We start from the raw sequence: 19,207 nt of genomic DNA on the forward strand, positions 1-19,207 counted from the left end.
TCCTGCACTAAGTCCTGCTTTGCCACGCAGCTCCTGATTGCTGAGGCCCGACTTAGTGCAGGAAGAGGCAGTCGGAGCATTCAGCGAGTGATTTTCTGCACTTGCCGGCGCTCCGGCTCCTCTCTCCTCCCTCTCCCGCTGCCCTCTCCAGTTTCCCCCACGAAAAACCATATTCGCGGTTTTTCAAGATTTGCAAGGGTTCCTGGAATGGAACTCCCACGAATATCGGGGGAGTACTGTACAAAATGTTATAAGCAGTGGCATTAAAAATAATTTTAAAATCTATCAAAATAATAATAAAAAAATCTATCTACTAATTACTCATCTCCACTTGAAGATACTGTATAACTTGTTCATTCTACAGCTGAATTTTGATACTAACTATATAAAAATTTAGCTCTTCCTTCCCTTGTGAGCTGCCCAAATCATGTCTCGTCTTTTAAACATAGAACTGATGTTTAAATAAAATTGCCAAAATTATGCACAGAAATGCTCTGGATTTAAAAAAAGCAAAATAATTTTGAATATTAACTGGAAAACATTTTGAAAGAAAAGAAGACTTAAAGGAAGGTATTTATATTCAAATCTTTTTTTATTGTGAATGCAAAAACAACAAAGAATACAGCAAAGTCAAGAAAACCAACATCTAACAATACAAAATTTTTGTTTTGCTGTGGTAGAGCAAGAGTAGAAAACCCTGCCACCCCAACCCTACCCAACCAGCAAGACCCCTAACACAACCTCTCCCCCCCCCCAAGGAAGCATACAGAAGATGACCAAACAGATCTCTAAAATTCCAAAGGCCCATACTCTTGTGGCTCTTGGCAGCCGCAGTAATGATCCCCCAAAAGAAATCTAAAGATGGTATTTATTTATTTATTTATTCATTCATTCATTGATTTATTGATTCATCCTCCCAAAGGAGCCCAGAACAGGTTACAAAGGTACATTCACACTATAGAAGGACAAAATGATTGAAAGACATTTTTGGCAGACATAGCTTAGAAGAATTTGCGGCATTCGTAGAAGATATTACATGGCATAGCATAGATTTAGGATGGCATTCACTGAACTAACAGAACAGAACATAACTGTACTAAAATTTTAGGGCTCCTTTTACAAAGGTGTGCTAGCAGTTTAACGCATGTAATACCGCGCACTAAACCGCTGGCCGCGCTAGCTGCTACCGCCTCCTCTTGAGCAGGCTGTAGTTTTTAGGCCAGCGCAGGGGTTAGCGCATGATGAAAAGTCACGCGCGTTAACCCCGCTAGCACGGCTTAATAAAAGGAGCCCTTAGTGTTGTAAGCGAGTGCATGATTGGTGATCGGCAGTTAAGGTCCCGTGAGTAACGTCAGTCATTATGGAACATATTCAGGGCTAGTAAAACAAGTGTTAGTTTGCATTTTGGAACAGTAGTTGGACAAGTAGTGGAATTTATTCCTGCCTTTCCAAGCTATTAATGATTTGCTTCTCAGCTGGAATAGGGAGCATGGTTTGGATTCATTGAAGTGCAACAAATGCTTTGTATGATCTGGAAAACAGGAACTTCCTGTATACTGCAGTTATTTCCTGCAGAGGCTTAAAATGATGCATTTGCACTAGGCAGTTTGGAAGGTTGCATTGAAAACCTGGAGGCTGACAGGAAAAGGCAACTCTAAAAGCTGGTTATTGCCAGGAACAGCATCATGGCATGGGAATGGAGAACAAGGTATCTAAATGCCTTGGGGCTAGTCTTGGGCATGCCAGCAATGATCAAGTTTCAAGTTTATTTGTGGCTTGATATACCGACCATCACAAGTATCTGGGCGGTTTACAATATTAAAAGTTAAAAAGGTCTAATATTATTTGTGATTTGGATGGGGTAAAATAAAAAGAAGGTAAACCTGAAACTATAACGAATTAGGACTGATTAGAGACGAGAGGTTTGTGGGATAGGGAAGTTTTAATTACAATGATAAATAAAAATAAAAGGAAGGATAGGGAGAAGGAGAATAACGAGAGAGAAACAGGGATGTCACTTCTTAAAAGCTTTTATTTTTTTAACCCCCTCCCCTACCGCTTATTGGTAGGCATCTTTGATACGAGGAGTATGATTTCAGCCTCTCAAAGTTACATCTAAATCTCCCTAGTACTTGAATTAGCAGCCTGTAGCCACACTGATATTCTCTGAAGATACAGATCCACCCTTCTTCATTTTCAAAATTGAGACATCCACAGGGCCACAGTAGTATAGGAACCATCACCTTACAAAAGCTGGTAAGGAATGCATCTATTCACCGATTTCACCGGTAACTCATGAAGTGCTGTTTTCAGAGATACTGGTTACAGCTAATCATCTTATCTGTGTCTTATCCTGGGTGTAGGGAGGAAAGACAATGGAACCAAATGGTACTGTTTTCTCAGGCAAACTAACAAACCCCCCCCCCAAAAAAAAAAACAAAAACCTTTATAATAGTAATTATTTTTAGAATATTTTTTGAGTATTTTATAATCCTGTGACATGTATTACGTCCACCTCTCTGTGGAAGGAGAGCAACAGCTAATGTGAAAGAAAATCTCGCATCTTGTTTTTGGCTTTGCTTGAGGAAGTAAGAATCTTTCACATCTGAATATCACCCATACTCATACAGCCAGATGGCACGCCCTCACTTTGCCCCGAAATGTTTAAAGGGAATTTTTGGTGGCACTCTTTGTACCAGGATGCAGAAAATTCATGGCTTTTATCATTTTTCCCTCCTCCATTCTGTATAGCGCACCTGATACTATGCGCTAGTTAGTCACATAACTTCCACCGTAAACAGCAGTAACATGACTAAACTGAGTACTTCTGATACGTGGAAGTAACACTCTGTAATGCGTTTTTTTTTTTCAACCTTGTACACTCAAAAACTTGGATTTCATTGTTGGTTTGTCATTTACCCTTTGGGACTCCTGATGCAGGCACCATAGATGAAACACGGTCCTTGTCGCGTCCACAAGATTGTTCTAGATGGATTTTAAAATCATCTAGATGGTTGCAAATAAAGAGGGCTTTTGAAGACCAGGCACACTCTGCACGTTTCCTTTGGATTTGGCGGTAATTTGCGCAGAGCTGACTGCCAGTACCGAGAGCGGACGCAAGGAGGCAGAGCGAACTACAAGCAATAAACGGTTGGCTCAGGAGATGGTGTGAAGAGGAGGGTTTCCTTTTTGCACGGAACTGGACAACTTTCTTGGGAAAGAATAAGCTCTACAGGAGAGACGGACTGCACCTGAGCACGACGGGGACGAGGATGCTGGCACGCAACGTCCAGAGCGTCATAGATTTGGCTTTAAACTGAGGAAGAGGGGAAAGCCGACATTTGATCTGACACATCGGACAAAAGTATCAAGTAAGGATACTGAACAAGGACATTGTAAAAGAGGGCTCGGGACTAAGTGGAAATTTTTGGAAAAAGGACCTAAGGATGCATTACAGGGGCCCAGGGCCATGGACATGGAGCAAGGACATTGTAAAAAAAGGGATCGGGACTGAGAGGGAATTTTTGGAAAAAGAACCTAAGGATGCAATGCAGGGGATTCGGGCCAAAGATATTGAGCAAGGACACTGTAAAAGAGGGCTCAGGACTGAGTGGGAACTTTTTGAAAAAGGACCTAGGGAGAATTGCAGGAGTCTAGTGCACGAATAAAACTGGCAAGCAGCACTAATAGAGAACAACGGAATCCAGAGGGACAACCAAAAACAGGGAAACAGGCTGAGGACAAAACAGACACACCACAGGAGGAGGATGACCGAGACGAGGCTTGGGGTCTGGCAACTCACGAGGGGGACGCCAGGAGCGCCAAACCACGAGGAAAAACAGCAAGAAAGGCGAACAAACGGGACTTACTTTGCCTATACACTAATGCTAGGAGCCTAAGGGCTAAAATGGGAGAGCTGGAAGTCCTAGCCAGCAAAAAGGGCCTAGACATAATTGGAGTCACAGAAACGTGGTGGACTGATGACAATGAATGGGATGTGGCTTTACCAGTATTCAAACTCTACAGGAGAGATAGGTCACACAAAAAGGGTGGAGGAATAGCGTTATATATAAAAGATTCCATATCTTCGACCAGGATGGAAACATCAGAAAGGACGGATGACTTGGAATCACTATGGGTTAAGCTACCAGGAGGAACTGGAGCAGACACAAAATTGGGTCTGTACTATCGCCCACCTGGACAAATGGAAGAAATCGACCAGGATCTGGAGGCTGAACTGAGGCAGGTATGCAAAAGCGGAAGTGTGGTGGTGATGGGAGACTTCAACTACCCGGGAATAAACTGGAGTATTGGGCACTCAAACTGCATGAGGGAGACCAAATTCCTGGAGGTCACGAGGGATTGTTTCATGGAACAGCTGGTCACGGAACCAACACGGGGTGATGCCACTCTTGACCTAATCCTCAACGGACTAGGGGGATCCGCTAAGGAGGTGGCGGTACTAGCCCCACTAGGAAACAGCGATCACAACACGATCCAGTACAGGCTAGAAATTGGATCATCAAAGGTGAAAAGAACTACAACGACTGCACTTAACTTCAAAAAAGGGAATTATGATGCCATGAGGAAAATGGTGAGAAAGAAACTCAACGACAGCGCAAGGAAGATGGAGTCCGTAGAAAATGCCTGGATCCTACTCAAGGGCACAGTGCACGAAGCACAGAACCTGTGCATCCCCAAGTACAGGAAAGGGTGCAAAAAAAATAGAACAAAAAACCCAGTGTGGATAACAAATGCAGTGAAAAAGGCGATAAGTGACAAGAAAGCATCATTCAAAAAATGGAAAAAGGACAAAACAGAGAAGAACCAAAAGGAACAAAAAAAACACCAAAAGGAGTGTCACCGAGTGGTTAGGAAAGCAAAAAGAGAATATGAAGAGAGACTGGCGGGGGAAGCAACAAACTTCAAATTATTCATCAGGTACGTTAAGGGGAAGCAACCAGCAAGGGAGGAAGTGGGACCCTTGGATGATGGGGACAGAAAGGGAGTGGTAAAAGAGGAAAAGGAGATAGCTGACAGGCTAAATAAGTTTTTCACGTCAGTTTTCACGAGGGAAGACACAACCAACATTCCGGAACCTGAGGAGATCGTAAAAGGAGAGCAGGATGAAAATCTGGTCCAACTAGAGGTGAGCAAGGTGGATGTCCTCAGGCAGATAGACAGGCTAAAGAGCGACAAATCGCCAGGTCCGGATGGCATTCACCCAAGGGTACTCAAGGAACTAAGGAACAAAATAGCTGAGCCACTTCGACAAATATGCAACCTATCCTTAAAAACTGGAGAGATTCCGAAAGACTGGAAAATAGCAAATGTCACTCCCATCTTCAAGAAAGGCTCAAGGGGAGGCCCAGGAAACTACAGGCCGGTGAGCTTGACCTCGGTCCCGGGAAAGATGATGGAAGCACTGATTAAAGACAGCATCTAGGAACACATCGACAACTATGGGCAGCTAAAGTCGAGCCAGCATGGCTTCTGCAAGGGCAGGTCATGCCTCACAAAGTTATTATACTTCTTTGAGGGGGTAACCAGCCAGGTGGATAAAGGGGAATCCATAGATATCATTTACCTTGACTTCCAAAAAGCCTTCGACAAGGTGCCACACGAAAGAAAGCTATGGAACCATGGGGTGCAAGGGGAGGTCCACCGATGGATCAAAAACTGGCTGGCAGACAGGAAACAGAGGGTTGGAGTAAAGGGCCATTACTCAGACTGGCAATGGGTCACGAGCGGAGTTCCACAGGGGTCGGTGCTGGGACCGCTCCTATTCAATATATTCATTAATGACCTGGAGGCAGGAACAAAATGTGAGGTTATTAAATTTGCGGATGACACCAAATTATACAGCAGGGTTGAAAGCAAGGAGGACTGCAAAAATCTCCAAAAGGATCTGACAGCGCTGGAAGAGTGGGCCAAAAAGTGGCAAATGAGCTTCAACATAGGGAAATGCAAGGTCATGCATGTAGGGAAAAAGAACCCGATGTTCACTTACAAAATGGGGGGATCAGCGCTAGGGGTGAGCGACCTTGAAAGAGACCTGGGAGTGATGGTAGACACAACATTAAAGGCGTCGGCGCAGTGTGCAACAGCCTCAAGGAAAGCAAACAAAATGTTGGGTATCATTAAGAAGGGTATCACGACCAGGACGAAGGAAGTCATCCTGCCACTGTATCATGCTATGGTGCGCCTGCGCCTGGAGTACTGTGTTCAATTCTGGTCGCCGTACCTCAAGAAGGACATGGAGGTACTTGAGAGAGTCCAAAGAAGAGCAACTAAGCTAATAAAGGGCATGGAGGACCTCTCATATACTGACAGACTGAAAAAGCTAGGGTTTTTCTCCCTGGAAACGCGGAGACTTAGAGGAGACATGATAGAAACTTTCAAGATCATGAAGGGCATAGAAAAAATAGACAGGGACAGATTTTTCAAATTATGGGGATCAACAAGTACAAGGGGGCACTCAGAGAAATTGAAAGGGGAGAGGTTTAGAACAAACGCCAGGAAGTTCTTTTTCACCCAGAGGGTGGTGGATACATGGAACGCGCTACCAGAGGATGTGATAAACAGGAGCACGCTACAGGGGTTCAAAGAAGCTTTGGATAGGTACTTGGAAGACAAAGGGATTGAGGGGTACAGATAAGAGTAAAGGTAGATTATAGGGATGGGATTAGAAGGTAAGTTACAAAATTAATCAGGGACCACTGTTCAGGCACTAGGCCTGATGGGCCGCCGCAGGAGCGGACCACTGAGCAAGATGGACCTCTGGTCTGACTCAGCGGGGGCAACTTCTTATGTTCTTATGTCTCTATTGTGGTTGCAGGAAAACGACAGTTACAGATATAACTACGCTTAGGCATTATTCTATAACTTTACATTTAGGTATTCTTATATAGAATCACAAGAGGGTGGGGCATGCAAATATCATGGGCGGGTCATGCGAATATCCAGCAGTTATAGGCTAACCTTTTAGAAAACTGTCCGTTATACACATAACTGCCAGCATTTACATGGCATATCTAAGGTTTTATATGCATAACTGCACACTTAACACTGGTACTTGCGCTGAGTGCCCAAATTCTAGGAGCCTAACTATGGACAACTGATATAAAATTACCTGCTTAGCTCCTGCTGCTAAACATATCAATGCCTTTGAACATTGATCTTCAGATTTTTATGTTGGAGCTGAAAGAAAAACAAATAAGGTTGGCATATACTATTTTTATAACTTTAAAATCTGAGTATTAAAAACCAGTTTTCTGGCTTTTGTAATGATATAATATTTTATCATACATTGAAATTTAAGGATGAGTTATGATCCAGGGATAAGATCGTAAAAGAGGGTTAAAGTGAGACGTGTCAACAGAGACAGATAGGGGGGAAAATGCTCAAGTACCTGAATAAATTCATGTAAACCATTCTGAGCTCCCTTGGGAGAACGGTATAGAAAATTGAATAAATAAATAGTGTGAAAAGTTTCAGCCTATGATAACCAGAGCTGATATTGTGACATCATAATGCCTTATTCCACCAATAAGAGCCAACCTCATCAGTGATGTCACAATGGCTTCATTGTTCTATACTTGGCTCCCTTTTGCTACATTTTGATTTCTAGAGTGGTGCAGTGGTTAAAGCTACAGCCTCAGCTCCCTGAGGTTGTGGATTCAAATCCAGGCTGCTCCTTGTGACCCTGGGCCAGTCACTTAATCCCCTCCCCACTGTCCCAGGTTTATTATTAGATAGATTGTGAGCCCACCAGGACAGACAGGGAAAAATGATTGAGTTCCTTCCCCTCTCTACGCGGTATTCTCTGTGCAGGTAAACTGGGAAAATCTCTTCTCTTCAAAATCACAGGTCTCTGGAACAACCTTACTATCCCGTTGCGGAACCTGGGCTCTCTCCAACTATTCCGCAAGCAACTGAAAACTTGGCTCTTCTCTAACATGTCATTCTATTTTCCCCCTTACTCTTCCATTCTATATATAAGCTCATGTAAACCTTTTCCTTTCTCTTCTTATATTTTAAGTTCTTGTAAACCATGCACTTTCGTGGAGAGAATGCAGTATATAAACTTAAGGTTTAGTTTAGTTTACCTGAATAAATTTATGTTAACCATTCTGAGCTCCCCTGGGAGAACGGTAAAATAAATTAAATAAATAAATATCAATCAGCTAGCACAGTCTTCACCTTCATGTCCATAACATATCATCTTAAATCATTATATGGTGAAATAGACTTTGAATTATTCTGTTTTAGTTGCCAATTTTGAAGCAAGATGGATCTGATATGGTAGATCACCGGATGCCACCAGCATTCAAGGTACCAGGGCTACCTAAGTCTACCCTACGTGTTCAGTTGCCTTCATTGAGTGTGTGCCCTGGGCAGGATCTGATGTTCTCGCTGAACCTAGTTCTTCCTGAGGGATCAAAGCTGACTGAGGGGGCACCCAGTTTCTGGTGTCTCACAGCAGAAGGTAAATGTTTTGCATTGTTCAGCTTAAATGTGCTTCTGTTTGTTTCTTATAGTAGACAAGTGTGAGTTATCGGCCTTGGCTTTTTCCCCCCCTGAGGTTTTTGAGCTTATCGGGAATTGTTAAGATAATACGCACTAGTACATTAACATATAAGATAATAGAAAGCATAAATATGGTGGTAAAAACTGCATATAATCATGTAGAGCAGTGTTTTTCAACCTTTTTACACCTATGGACCGACAGAAATAAAATAATTATTCTGTGGACCGGCATCGGTCTGTGGACCGGCGGTTGTAGGTCATGGGCCAGACCCCGCCCATCTCTACCCAATCTCCACCCCAGACCCTGCCCCCATAATAGTACTAATTGCACCTAGCACCTCCCGTGCCTCATCTGGAAGCCTTCCCTCTGACGTTGCAACGTCAGAGAGAAGGCTTCCGGTTCAGGTGCAGGATGCCCGTAGGAGCCACTGTCTGTGGCTTTGTGCACTGAATCAGTGAGGAAGAGGGAGCTGGCTCAAAGATAACACCACATCGATCACACTGTGGACCGGCGGTTGAAGAACACTGTTTTGGGCCTGATGCACATGCTGGCCCTGTGGACTGGCAGGAAATTTCTGTGGACCGGCACTGATCCATGGACCAGTGGTTGAAGAACACTGCTGTAGAGGACAACATAAAGGCCACTTTGAAAAGTATTGACGATAGCAGATAATTGGAAGGACATGATTCTCATACCAAAACTGTGACTGAAAGCAATCAAAACTCAATTACATATAACATATCTGGGCAGGGGCAGTGGAACAACTTTCTGCTTGAAGGGGCCAAACTAATTGCCACGAGACTCTCTAGTTGATTCTGTCATGGGCAGAATGTTGGTTGAGCTGTGGCTGACTCCATTCCACTGTATGTTGATCAGTAAGCAAGATACTACCCAAACTAAACAATTAAATACTTTGATAAAGGTACTCTTTGGCTTCTTACGGCACCAGCCTCACATTTAGCACATTGAGGAGATGGAAGAGCGACTTTCTTGATAGGTTTTCATATCCCATATCATCCATAACCTGTAATAACAAGAATAGGAAACATCTAAACCTCAGAATATCCAACACACATATCTGCACATATGTAAAATAACACCCTACGCACCAGAAAAATGAGACGAAATACTAGCAAGAGTGTTGTGATCGAGTTGCAGAGTAAACTTGATGGTGCCAGTGGTAGCTGAAGTGCAGTTGGCATCAATTAAGAAGATAAATTTTTCTGTGATGGTCCTGTTCTTCTGGAATAGCTGGAAAGATAAACTGAGAAGAATGAAGGACTACTTGAAGTTCAGGCAAGAGTGAAAATTGGGGGGGAGAGGGAGGGGGGGTCCAAGCAAGTGTAGGAGAGGTAAGAGATGGGCGTATATTTTGTTTGTGGGGAGTATTACAGATAGGGTAGTGATTGTCAATCTAGCTGAAGCTACTAATTAGTAAATTTAAAACATAAGAATAGCCATACCAGGTCAGATCAATGGTCCATCTAGCCTAGTGTCCTATTTCCAACAATAACCAATCTAGGTCACATATCTGGCAGAAACCCAAATAATAGCAATATTCCATGATACTGATCGCTGAGCAAGCAGGGCAGATCAGAGAAAATATGTCTGCACTCAGTGTATAATTAAGCTCTGCCAGAGAATGTGGTGAAAGCAATTAGCTTAGCAGGATTTAAAAAAAATGTTTGCCTAAGGTCCTAAACCTCGGTCATGGTACATGGGCTGAAAGCTATGCCCTCGGTAGTTTTACTACTATCAGGGCCTCCCAAGGCGGACAGGTTTCAGGAGAGATGTCCAACTAACATTGTACCACCTGCTTGGGCAGCAGCAGACAGACAGTGTTGTAGGCAGAGGATCGTGTTTGATGTGACAACGGCGACTATGTCACTTGAAGCCCACACAATGAAGTTACGACTGTCTTATTTTGGTCACACCATTAGATAGGAGAGATCATTGGAGAAAGATGACATGTTTGGGAAGATTAAAGGAAACAGGCGAAGAGGACGTCCTGCAATTAGATGGCTGGATATGTTGAAGACAACTATGGGGATAATCCTGGAGGACCTTGTTGGACTTGCACAAAACCAATTTCTTTTTGGATCCGCAATTCTTCAAGTCGCTAGGACTCGAACCTGAGTCGATGGCGCCTAACATCAAGTAGTTCCTAAAAGAAAAATCCATAAACCTTTATTAAGATAGACTTGGGAAGGTCCATTGCTTATTCCCGAGATATGGAGCTTAAATCTGTTTTACTCTTTTGGGACCTTGCTAGGTACTTGTGACCTGACTTGGCCACTGTTGGGATACTGGACTTGATGGACCTTCAGTTTGTCCCAGTATGACAATATGTATTTACTTATATAGTCCTTAGGGCATGCCCAGCTAGCTGAGTTTTTGGAATATCTTCATTGGATATGTTTGAAAGAGGTTTGCATGCCCTCCTCGTTATGCAAATCTATCTCAAACATATCTATTGTGGATATCCTAAAAACCTGGCTGGCAGTTTGTATCCTAATTTTGTCTTCTAGTCACACAAAGGGGTGCGCGCTTTTGCCATTCCCCTGTAATAGCTCACCACTGAGTGGCAACTTACTATATAAAGAGAACTGTTGGGCAACAGGTAATGATGTCATTTTGAGGGTGGAGCCTGATTTCTCACCCTCCACCTGGAGAAGGATGACACATTGCTATAGGTAGAAATATAGTCCAATAGGCCTCAAACTGCCAAGAGGCAGAATGAGAGGTTAGTTGATAGAAATAGTCTAACTCAGCCACTGAATAAAGCAGCAACTATATTGTATTTATTATATGTTTTATTATTAAAAGAAGGGAAACCCATGGACAATGGTAGATGATGTCACTTTGGGGGTGGAACCACTTCCTGTGCCTGCACCTTGAGGAAATAGAAGCTCAATACACTTTTAAATTTCTGTGATCCCGAGGCACAAAATGTTTCTGATGCCAAGATTGGTAACAGAGTGGACATCCAAGAGAGAGTGGAAAACATGAAAAAGGATCTGCAAAAGTTGGAAGAATGGTCTGATGTCTGGCAACTAAAATGCAGTGCAAAGAAATGGAGAGTGATGCATTTGGGGAGCAGAAATTAGAGAGGGATGTATGAGCTGCGAGGCGAGAGGCTGATATGCATGGACGGGGAGAGGGACCTTGGAGTGATAGTGTCTGAGGATCTGAAGGTGACAAAGCAGTGTGACAAAGAGGTTGCTATAGACAGGAGAATGCTAGGCTGTATAAAGAGACGCAAAACCAGCAGAAGAAAGGAGATATTGATGCTTCTGTACAGGTCATTGGTGAGGCCCCACTTGGAGTAATGTGTTCAGTTTTGGAGGCTGTATCTGGCCAAGAATATAAAGAAACTTGAAGCAGTCCAGAGGAAGTACAAGAAGACCTCAGCATGTCTACTCTGGAGGAGAGAAGGGACAGGGGCCATTAGCGCTGAGCAGCCGCTAGCACGGCTTTGTAAAAGAGGCCGTGCAGGAAATGCAAATATTGACAGGGGGTTGTGTTTTCCCGGAGGAACCACTGTATAATAACATAAAGAAATTATTAATATTGTAGTGAATCCTCAGTGTGGGGTAGTAAGCTCCAGGAGGCAAAAGTCCCAACTGGAACGAAAAGTTCAATACTTTACCAAGGCCCAGACTTTACCGGCATGAAAGACCGCTCGCTGTTTCAGCCGCAAATCTTCATAGGATTTCACATAACGTGTTCCTAACAAGTGAAAATTATAATGAAAAATATAATAATACAACAATCTAGTGACAGTGAAGTTCTACAACACAACATCCTGTAATACCAGCCAAGCTTTGAACGAGAGAAAAAAAATTTTCACGGTGAGAATTGTACTTAGCTTGTGTAGAGCCTTGCAGACACCGTGAAAGTGTCAGCAGGATCACCAGGAGAATAAACACCACAAGTTTTGTTGCACATCTCTTCGACCAGACTTAGTTTCAGGGAACACAACCCCCTTCTTCAGGAATCCTTCCGACAGTCACACCGTTGGAATAAGCATAAGAACATAAGCAATGCCTCTGCTGGGTAGACCTGAGGTCCATCTTGCCCAGCAGTCCGCTCACGCGGCGGCCCAACAGGTCCAGGACCTGAGCAGTAATCCTCTATTTATACCCTTCTATTCCCTTTTCCAGCAGGAAAATGTCCAATCCTCTCTTAAATCCCAGTACTGTATTCTGCCCTATAACGTCCTCTGGAAGCGCATTCCAAATGTCCACCACACGTTGGGTAAAGAAGAACTTCCTAGCATTTGTATTGAATCTGTCCCCTTTCAACTTTTCCGAATGGCCTCTTGTTCTTTTATTTTTTGAAAGTTTGAAGAATCTGTCCCTCTCTACTCTCTCTATGCCCCTCATGATCTTATAAGTCTCTATCATATCCCCTCTAAGTCTCCTCTTCTCCAGGGAAAAGAGACCCAGTTTCTCCAATCTCTCAGCATATGAAAGGTTTTCCATCCCTTTTATCAGACGTGTCACTCTTCTATGAACTCTCTCGAGTAACGCCATATCCTTCTTAAGGTATGGCGACCAAAACTGGACGCAGTATTCCAGGTGTGGGCACACCATCGCCCGATACAGCGGCAGGATAACTTCTTTCGTCCTGGTTGTAATACCCTTCTTGATTATACCTAGCATTCTATTCGCTCTCTTAGCAGCCGCTGCGCACTGTGCCGTCAGCTTCATTGACCTGTCCACCATTACCCCCAAGTCCCTCTCTTGGGTACTCTCATTCAATAACATCCCTCCCATCGTATAGTTGTACCTCGAGTTTCTGCTTCCCACATGCAATACTTTACATTTCTCAACGTTGAACTTCATTTGCCATTTTGTTGCCCATTCCCCTAGTTTGTTCAAGTCCCTTTGCAATTCCTCACAGTCCTCTTTAGTCCGAGCTCCCCTAAATAGTTTGGTGTCATCTGCAAATTTTATTATCTCACACTTCGTCCCTGTTTCTAGATCATTTCTGAATATATTAAATAACAGCGGCCTGAGCACCGAGCCCTGCGGAACACCACTCGTGACCCTCCTCCAGTCAGAGTAGTGGCCCTTCGACCCTACCCTTTGTTTCCTACCTGCCAACCAGTTTCTGATCCATCTATGTACGTCTCCGTCCACCCCATGGTTCTTCAGTTTCCGGAGTAATCGTTCATGAGGCACCTTGTCAAAGGCTTTTTGGAAATCAAGGTATATGATGTTTATGGGGTCACCTCTGTCCATCTGTTTGTTAATTCCTTCGAAGAAGTGTAGTAAGTTGGTTAAGCACAATCTCCCCCTGCAGAAACCATCAAAGAATAGTACATTTTCAGACGCTACCACTCTGCGCTGTTATTCGTTACAGGCTGCACCAATTTGAGACTTTTTTAAGTATCTGAGGCAGTTTTTCTGGGTTACTTTTTAAAGCAATTCATTTTACCAGCTGTTGAATTTTTATTTTTACTTATATGGTACAGTGTTTGCTTATTCCTCGTGATACGCTGCCTCCTGTTGCAAAAGCTTTCTGCGTTCAGAAATCTGCCTCTGAAACAGAAGAGCATTGTTTTGCTCAGCGGAGTAGGGATTATCTTTTGAAATGGTCCGTACTAGAGGGACTTTGTTGGTCACGTTTGTTCTTGAGCCAGAAAAATAATGGATTATGAAGCTTTTTTTTATTTTTTTTTTTAGGACTGTTTCAAAACTTTTATGGGCTGCAAAGTTAGATTATTTCTGGACAGCCAAAGTCGCGCAAGTGAAGAGGAAATCGTTCTTGTCAACAAGGTCTGATTTAGAAGCAAAGCGTCCTGCCAAACGCAAAGTTGTTTTTTTTTTGTTTAAGAATCTGAAATCTCTCTTTTGGGATCCTATGCAACGTGCTAAGTTTGTAGTGTCTGATAAGCTGAAGCCTGCAGATGATCAATCTTGAAGTGTATAAACACTCCGTCTGAGGTGAAAGTCTGAAATGTTTCTATTCTTGCTGCTGTAATCAAGTCATTTCACCACTTCTAGCTCGGATTCATTTCTTTGTCCTTTATTGCATCAGATTAGTTTCCTCCTCCTCTTGTGAATCTCTGACTATATCAGATTACTAACTTTCTTTATAGTAATAGGAGGGGGGAGGGATTCAAATATAGGTTTATTTACTTGTAGGGCTTTGAGGGAGGGTGGGGAGAGAGTTACATTTGGCTTTTCCTTTCTCCTCATTTGAATAACAGTAATTTTGTAACTTCCTCCCTTACTTTTCCCTTCCCTTATGTATCTGAGTCTGTCTGTTTTGTTAGTCTGTTTTTATCCCCTTTTATCACTCTAGATCTATCTTATATTTTACTGTTACTCGCTTAGTATGTAATAAGCGATTTATCAAATTTAAATAAACTTGACATTTATATGTTTGGATTATAATGATAAGATATGCAAGTGCTTTGATTTATTGTGTTTATTATGATTATTGTACACTTGATGAAAGATTTTTAAAATGAATAAAGAATTTTTTTTTTTTTTTTAAAGTAACTTTCTTTGCTTTTTCTCTGGTTCTGCATCTCTTCCTATGTATCTGTGGACGTATATTTCAGAGTTATATTTGGGTGTTGTGGATGCTGATGATATGTTGTCTTGTACCGCGTGTTATATAATTTGGCTTAGCTGAGTCTCAAGTTGCTTGCAGAGTTCAAAAATGACACCAACGTTATAAAACCAGGATCCTGAGAATAAGAGCTGGAGTCTTTGGTATGGTGTGAGCTCATTATGCAATATTTCACAGTAAAAGGGCGGTTCTGGGTGCTGGCATTTACGTGCTCCTTGCGCATCTAAATATACTGTCACTTAGGCATGTGAGGATGCCAGCAGGATGCTTTGGTGCTGTTGCATAAGGGTCCCCAACCCTCTCCTGGAGGACCACCAGGCCAATCAGGTTTTCAGGCTAGCCCTAAAGAATATGCATGAGATAGATTTGCAAATAATGGAAGTGACAGGCATGCAAATCTGCTACATGCATATTCATTAGGGCTAGCCTGAAAAAGCGATTGGCCTGGTGGTCGTCCAGGACAGGGTTGGGAACCACTGGCCTAGAGCATAAAGGCAAGGGATGCATACATGGGCAGGGCTTCTATTATATGCATCAATCTTAAAGAATTCTTTACGTTTGATGCATGTCCCTGCCACATTGGCCCAACTGCAGCTCTGTGGCTGGCGTCACGGAAGACGCAAATGTCATGCACCCATATGGGTTATAGTGGCGTGCAGGAAAGGCCTAGTGGTTAGAGCAGCTACCTCGGCATCCTGAGGTTGTGAGTTTGATTCCCACTGCAGCTCTTTGTGACTCTTGGTCACGTCACTTAACACTTCATTGCCCCAGGTACAAAATAGGTACCTCGTTAAAATAGGTAAACCACTTTGATTGTAACCACACAGAAAGAGAGGTATATCACGCCCCATCCCCTTTACAGTATTGTGTAATGAAATCTGAGGTTGTTCTAGAATCAGCTTTGGGGCACCTTAACAGAAGTGCCCAGTTATAGAAATACAGTGGTACCTCGGTTTACGAGTGCACCGGTTTGCGAGTGTTTTGCAAGACGAGCAAAACATTTGCAAAATCGGTGCATCAGAAACCGAGCATGGCTCGATTTACGAGCACCCCCCCCCCCCCGCAATCCGGCACCCTCCGCCACAATCCGACTCCCCCCCCTGGACTCAATTGAGCCCCCCCCCCCCCCCCCCGCCGCTTCTTACCCTCATCTGGGCATTCTTGAAGATCGGCCCTCGTCTGCTGGGCCTTGAGCATCTGAGCATGCTCAAGGCCTGCGAGTTCACGTTCTGAACGTGAACTTGCAGGCCTTGAGCATGCTCAGATGCTCAAGGCCCAGCAGAGGAGGAAGCCGATTTTCAAGAGTGCCCAGATGAGGGTAAGAAGCGGCGGGGAGGTGCCCAATTGTATCGGGGGGATGTCGGATCGTGTCGGGGGGGGTGCCCAATCATGTTGGGGGGGAGTCAGATCGTGTCGGGGGAGGTGCCCAATCATGTCGGGGGGGGGGGGGTCGGATCGTGGGGGGGTGCCGGTTTGAGGCAGGGGGGTGCCTGATCGCATGGGGGGCCTTCAAGGGGAGCAATGCCGGTTCTCGGGGGGGGGGGGGAACGCATCAAAGCGAGTTTCCATTATTTCCTATGGGGAAACTCGCTTTGATAAACGAGCATTTTGGATTACGAGCATGCTCCTGGAACGGATTATGCTCGTAATCCAAGGTACTACTGTATCTCCTAAATGCCCAGTGGAAGACACAGTCTATTCATATTGCGTCATTTTTGTTTGTTTTGTTTTCCAGGGCACGAATGGCTTCTTCGAGGTCAGAATCCATGTGGTAGAATTGAGAGCCTCTCCGAACCGCCCTTGATAGCACTTGTGATCCCTTCTACTTTCCAGTCACCAGAAGCCGTGCTATCGGTCGGTGCGTGTCTCTATTTCTGTGCCCAGGACAGCAGTGCTTGCACGATGAAGGGGATCTCCTTCAGCCAGCCTTTACAGATAGCTCACACAAACCAACAATGCCCCACTCAGGTGCAGCTCACCTATACGTTTTAATTCACAGAAACACAGTTAACACCTAATACTATGCAGAGGGAGAGAAGGAATGGCACATCCACGGTTGTCATACTGTGTATATTGGAGAGCAATCTCAAGGCTGCGTTTTCCTTTCAGGATGCATGGGGGGAAAAGACCTGCAAACCGAAACGGACTGGAGAGCAGGTTGCTTCTTCTTCGGTAACTTTTTTTGAGGCCAGAGTAGTAACGCTCGGATATGCTTTTGGCAGATTGCTATAGAATGCCCAAGTTGCTTGTCAACAACCGTGGCCACATATGTGGTCATCTGATTGAATTGTAATGCATTTTCCTTGTCAGAAAATTCCAGCTCTAAGCAGAGAAAGGATAATTATAGCAATAGCTTTCTACTACTATTAATTATTTCTATAGCACTAGCAGACGTACGGGATCAGTCCTACATGGCCTCATTCACTCCATTGCTTTTGTCAGGTTAAAATATTTAGACACTATGTTCTAATGTAGTGGGCATCTCTGTTTGAGGTCAGTTTTGGGTGGGGAGGGAAGAACGCTGAACAGGAAATCTAACCGACAGCTTTGTCTGATTCATTTTGCTGAGATGTTCAACCCCTATCCATCTGGCCTGTATTGTGCATACTCTGAACAGGGTCACTTAATCAAGTAACTGTGGGACAGCTCTTTATCTGCTCTGAGTTACCCTGCTACTTTATCCATCTTACACTAAACAGAAGACGTGAGATTGGGTCCTGGAAAACATCCATTCTGCCTCTTTTTTGTCCATATTAAACTTTATGTGCAACATAATCTGCCCCCAGAGAATTTAGCTGGTTAGTAATGGGAGGCAAATTATGAAAATATGTATGACAACCCTCTCGAGTATGGACTTTTTTAGTGACCATAAGAAGATGCTAAAGGATGCAAATTGAAGCTGAGAATCTGACTGTCTGAGGTCAGTGCAACGCCACTCTAACGGGCAGACCAGGATGTCGCCTAAGGCCGCAGCTAGAGAATTATAAGGTGACAAAATTCATCACCGTTCCCATCCCCACGGATAACCGCAGGAAACTATCCCATGTCATTTTTTAATGCCTATCTCAACCTCAGTCCTTCTACACCAGCATTCTTCAATGTAAGGATTGAGGGTCAGTGGCTGAGCCCATTCGTACTTTGATTCTTACGTGAACCAAGTATTAGATAATGAAGCCGTTGAGGATGAGATTGACTCTTATTGGTGGAATGGAGCATTATGACATCACAATATCAGCTCTGGATATCAGAGACTGTCATTCTTTAGTGTCTCTCTCAACCTCAGTCCTTCTACACCAGCATTCTTCAGTGCAAAGCTTGAGGGTCAGTGGTTGTGCCCATTCATAATCTTGATTCTTCTCTCTCTCCTTAAACGAATGGCATGGGGATGGTTTCCCGCAGTTATCCACGGGAACGGGGATGAATTTTGTCACCGTGTCATTTGCAGCTTCTGGGAGGCAGCAAGGACAGTTACAGTCAAAACAGAATAGATCTTGACAGCCACACAAACACGAAAGATCCTTCAGCATGTGCTGTTAACCACAGTAAGGGCGAGCAAGTGGCTGCATCCTCCTACCTGTGGCTCCATTTGGAGGAGTGAATGAGGCTCTGTTACATTCTTATTGCTCTGGTCCTTCTTTCTTCCCTCTGTGAGGCGAGTGTGGCGCGATGGTTAGAGCTACAGCCTCAACACCCTGAGGTTGTGGGCTCAAACCCCGCACTGCTCCTTGTGACCCTGGCCAAGTCACTTAATCCTCCACTACCCCAGGTACATTAGATAGATTGTGAGCCCACCGGGACAGATAGGGAAAATGCTTGAAGTACCTGTATGAAAACCAATTTGAGTGTGGTGGTAAAATTGCAAAAAGGCAGTATACAAGCCCCAGTCCCTTTCATAATATAATATAATGTCATAATATAAAGATGGAGCATTTTTTCTAGGTTATAAATCTTACAGAAATGTTATATTTTATTTTAACTCGCGTTTATCTGTCAGTCCAGATCATGTATGTCTTGTTGACGAGGTAATTTTGCTCTCTGAATTTTTTATAGGAATGTTAATAATAAGAAAAAAAGTGCCTGGTAAATTCAATC

General features: G+C 43.7%; 1 protein-coding gene across 3 annotated transcripts in view; it reads left to right on the forward strand.

Moving 5' to 3' along the window:
* The window catches only part of NHLRC2 (NHL repeat containing 2), a 204,559-nt gene extending 186,129 nt beyond the window's left edge, over positions 1-18,430 (forward strand). For all 3 annotated transcript variants that reach the window (XM_033941353.1, XM_033941354.1, XM_033941355.1), the window contains exons 10-11: positions 8,272-8,488; positions 16,851-18,430. In XM_033941353.1, the coding sequence (XP_033797244.1) occupies positions 8,272-8,488; positions 16,851-17,107 (474 nt within the window). In that variant the 3' untranslated portion in view covers positions 17,108-18,430. The remainder of the gene's footprint in view (positions 1-8,271; positions 8,489-16,850) is intronic.
* Positions 18,431-19,207: the final 777 nt, after the last annotated feature.

This window comes from Geotrypetes seraphini, chromosome 4 (genome assembly GCF_902459505.1).
Source record: "Geotrypetes seraphini chromosome 4, aGeoSer1.1, whole genome shotgun sequence".
Classification (NCBI taxonomy): Eukaryota; Metazoa; Chordata; class Amphibia; order Gymnophiona; family Dermophiidae; genus Geotrypetes; species Geotrypetes seraphini.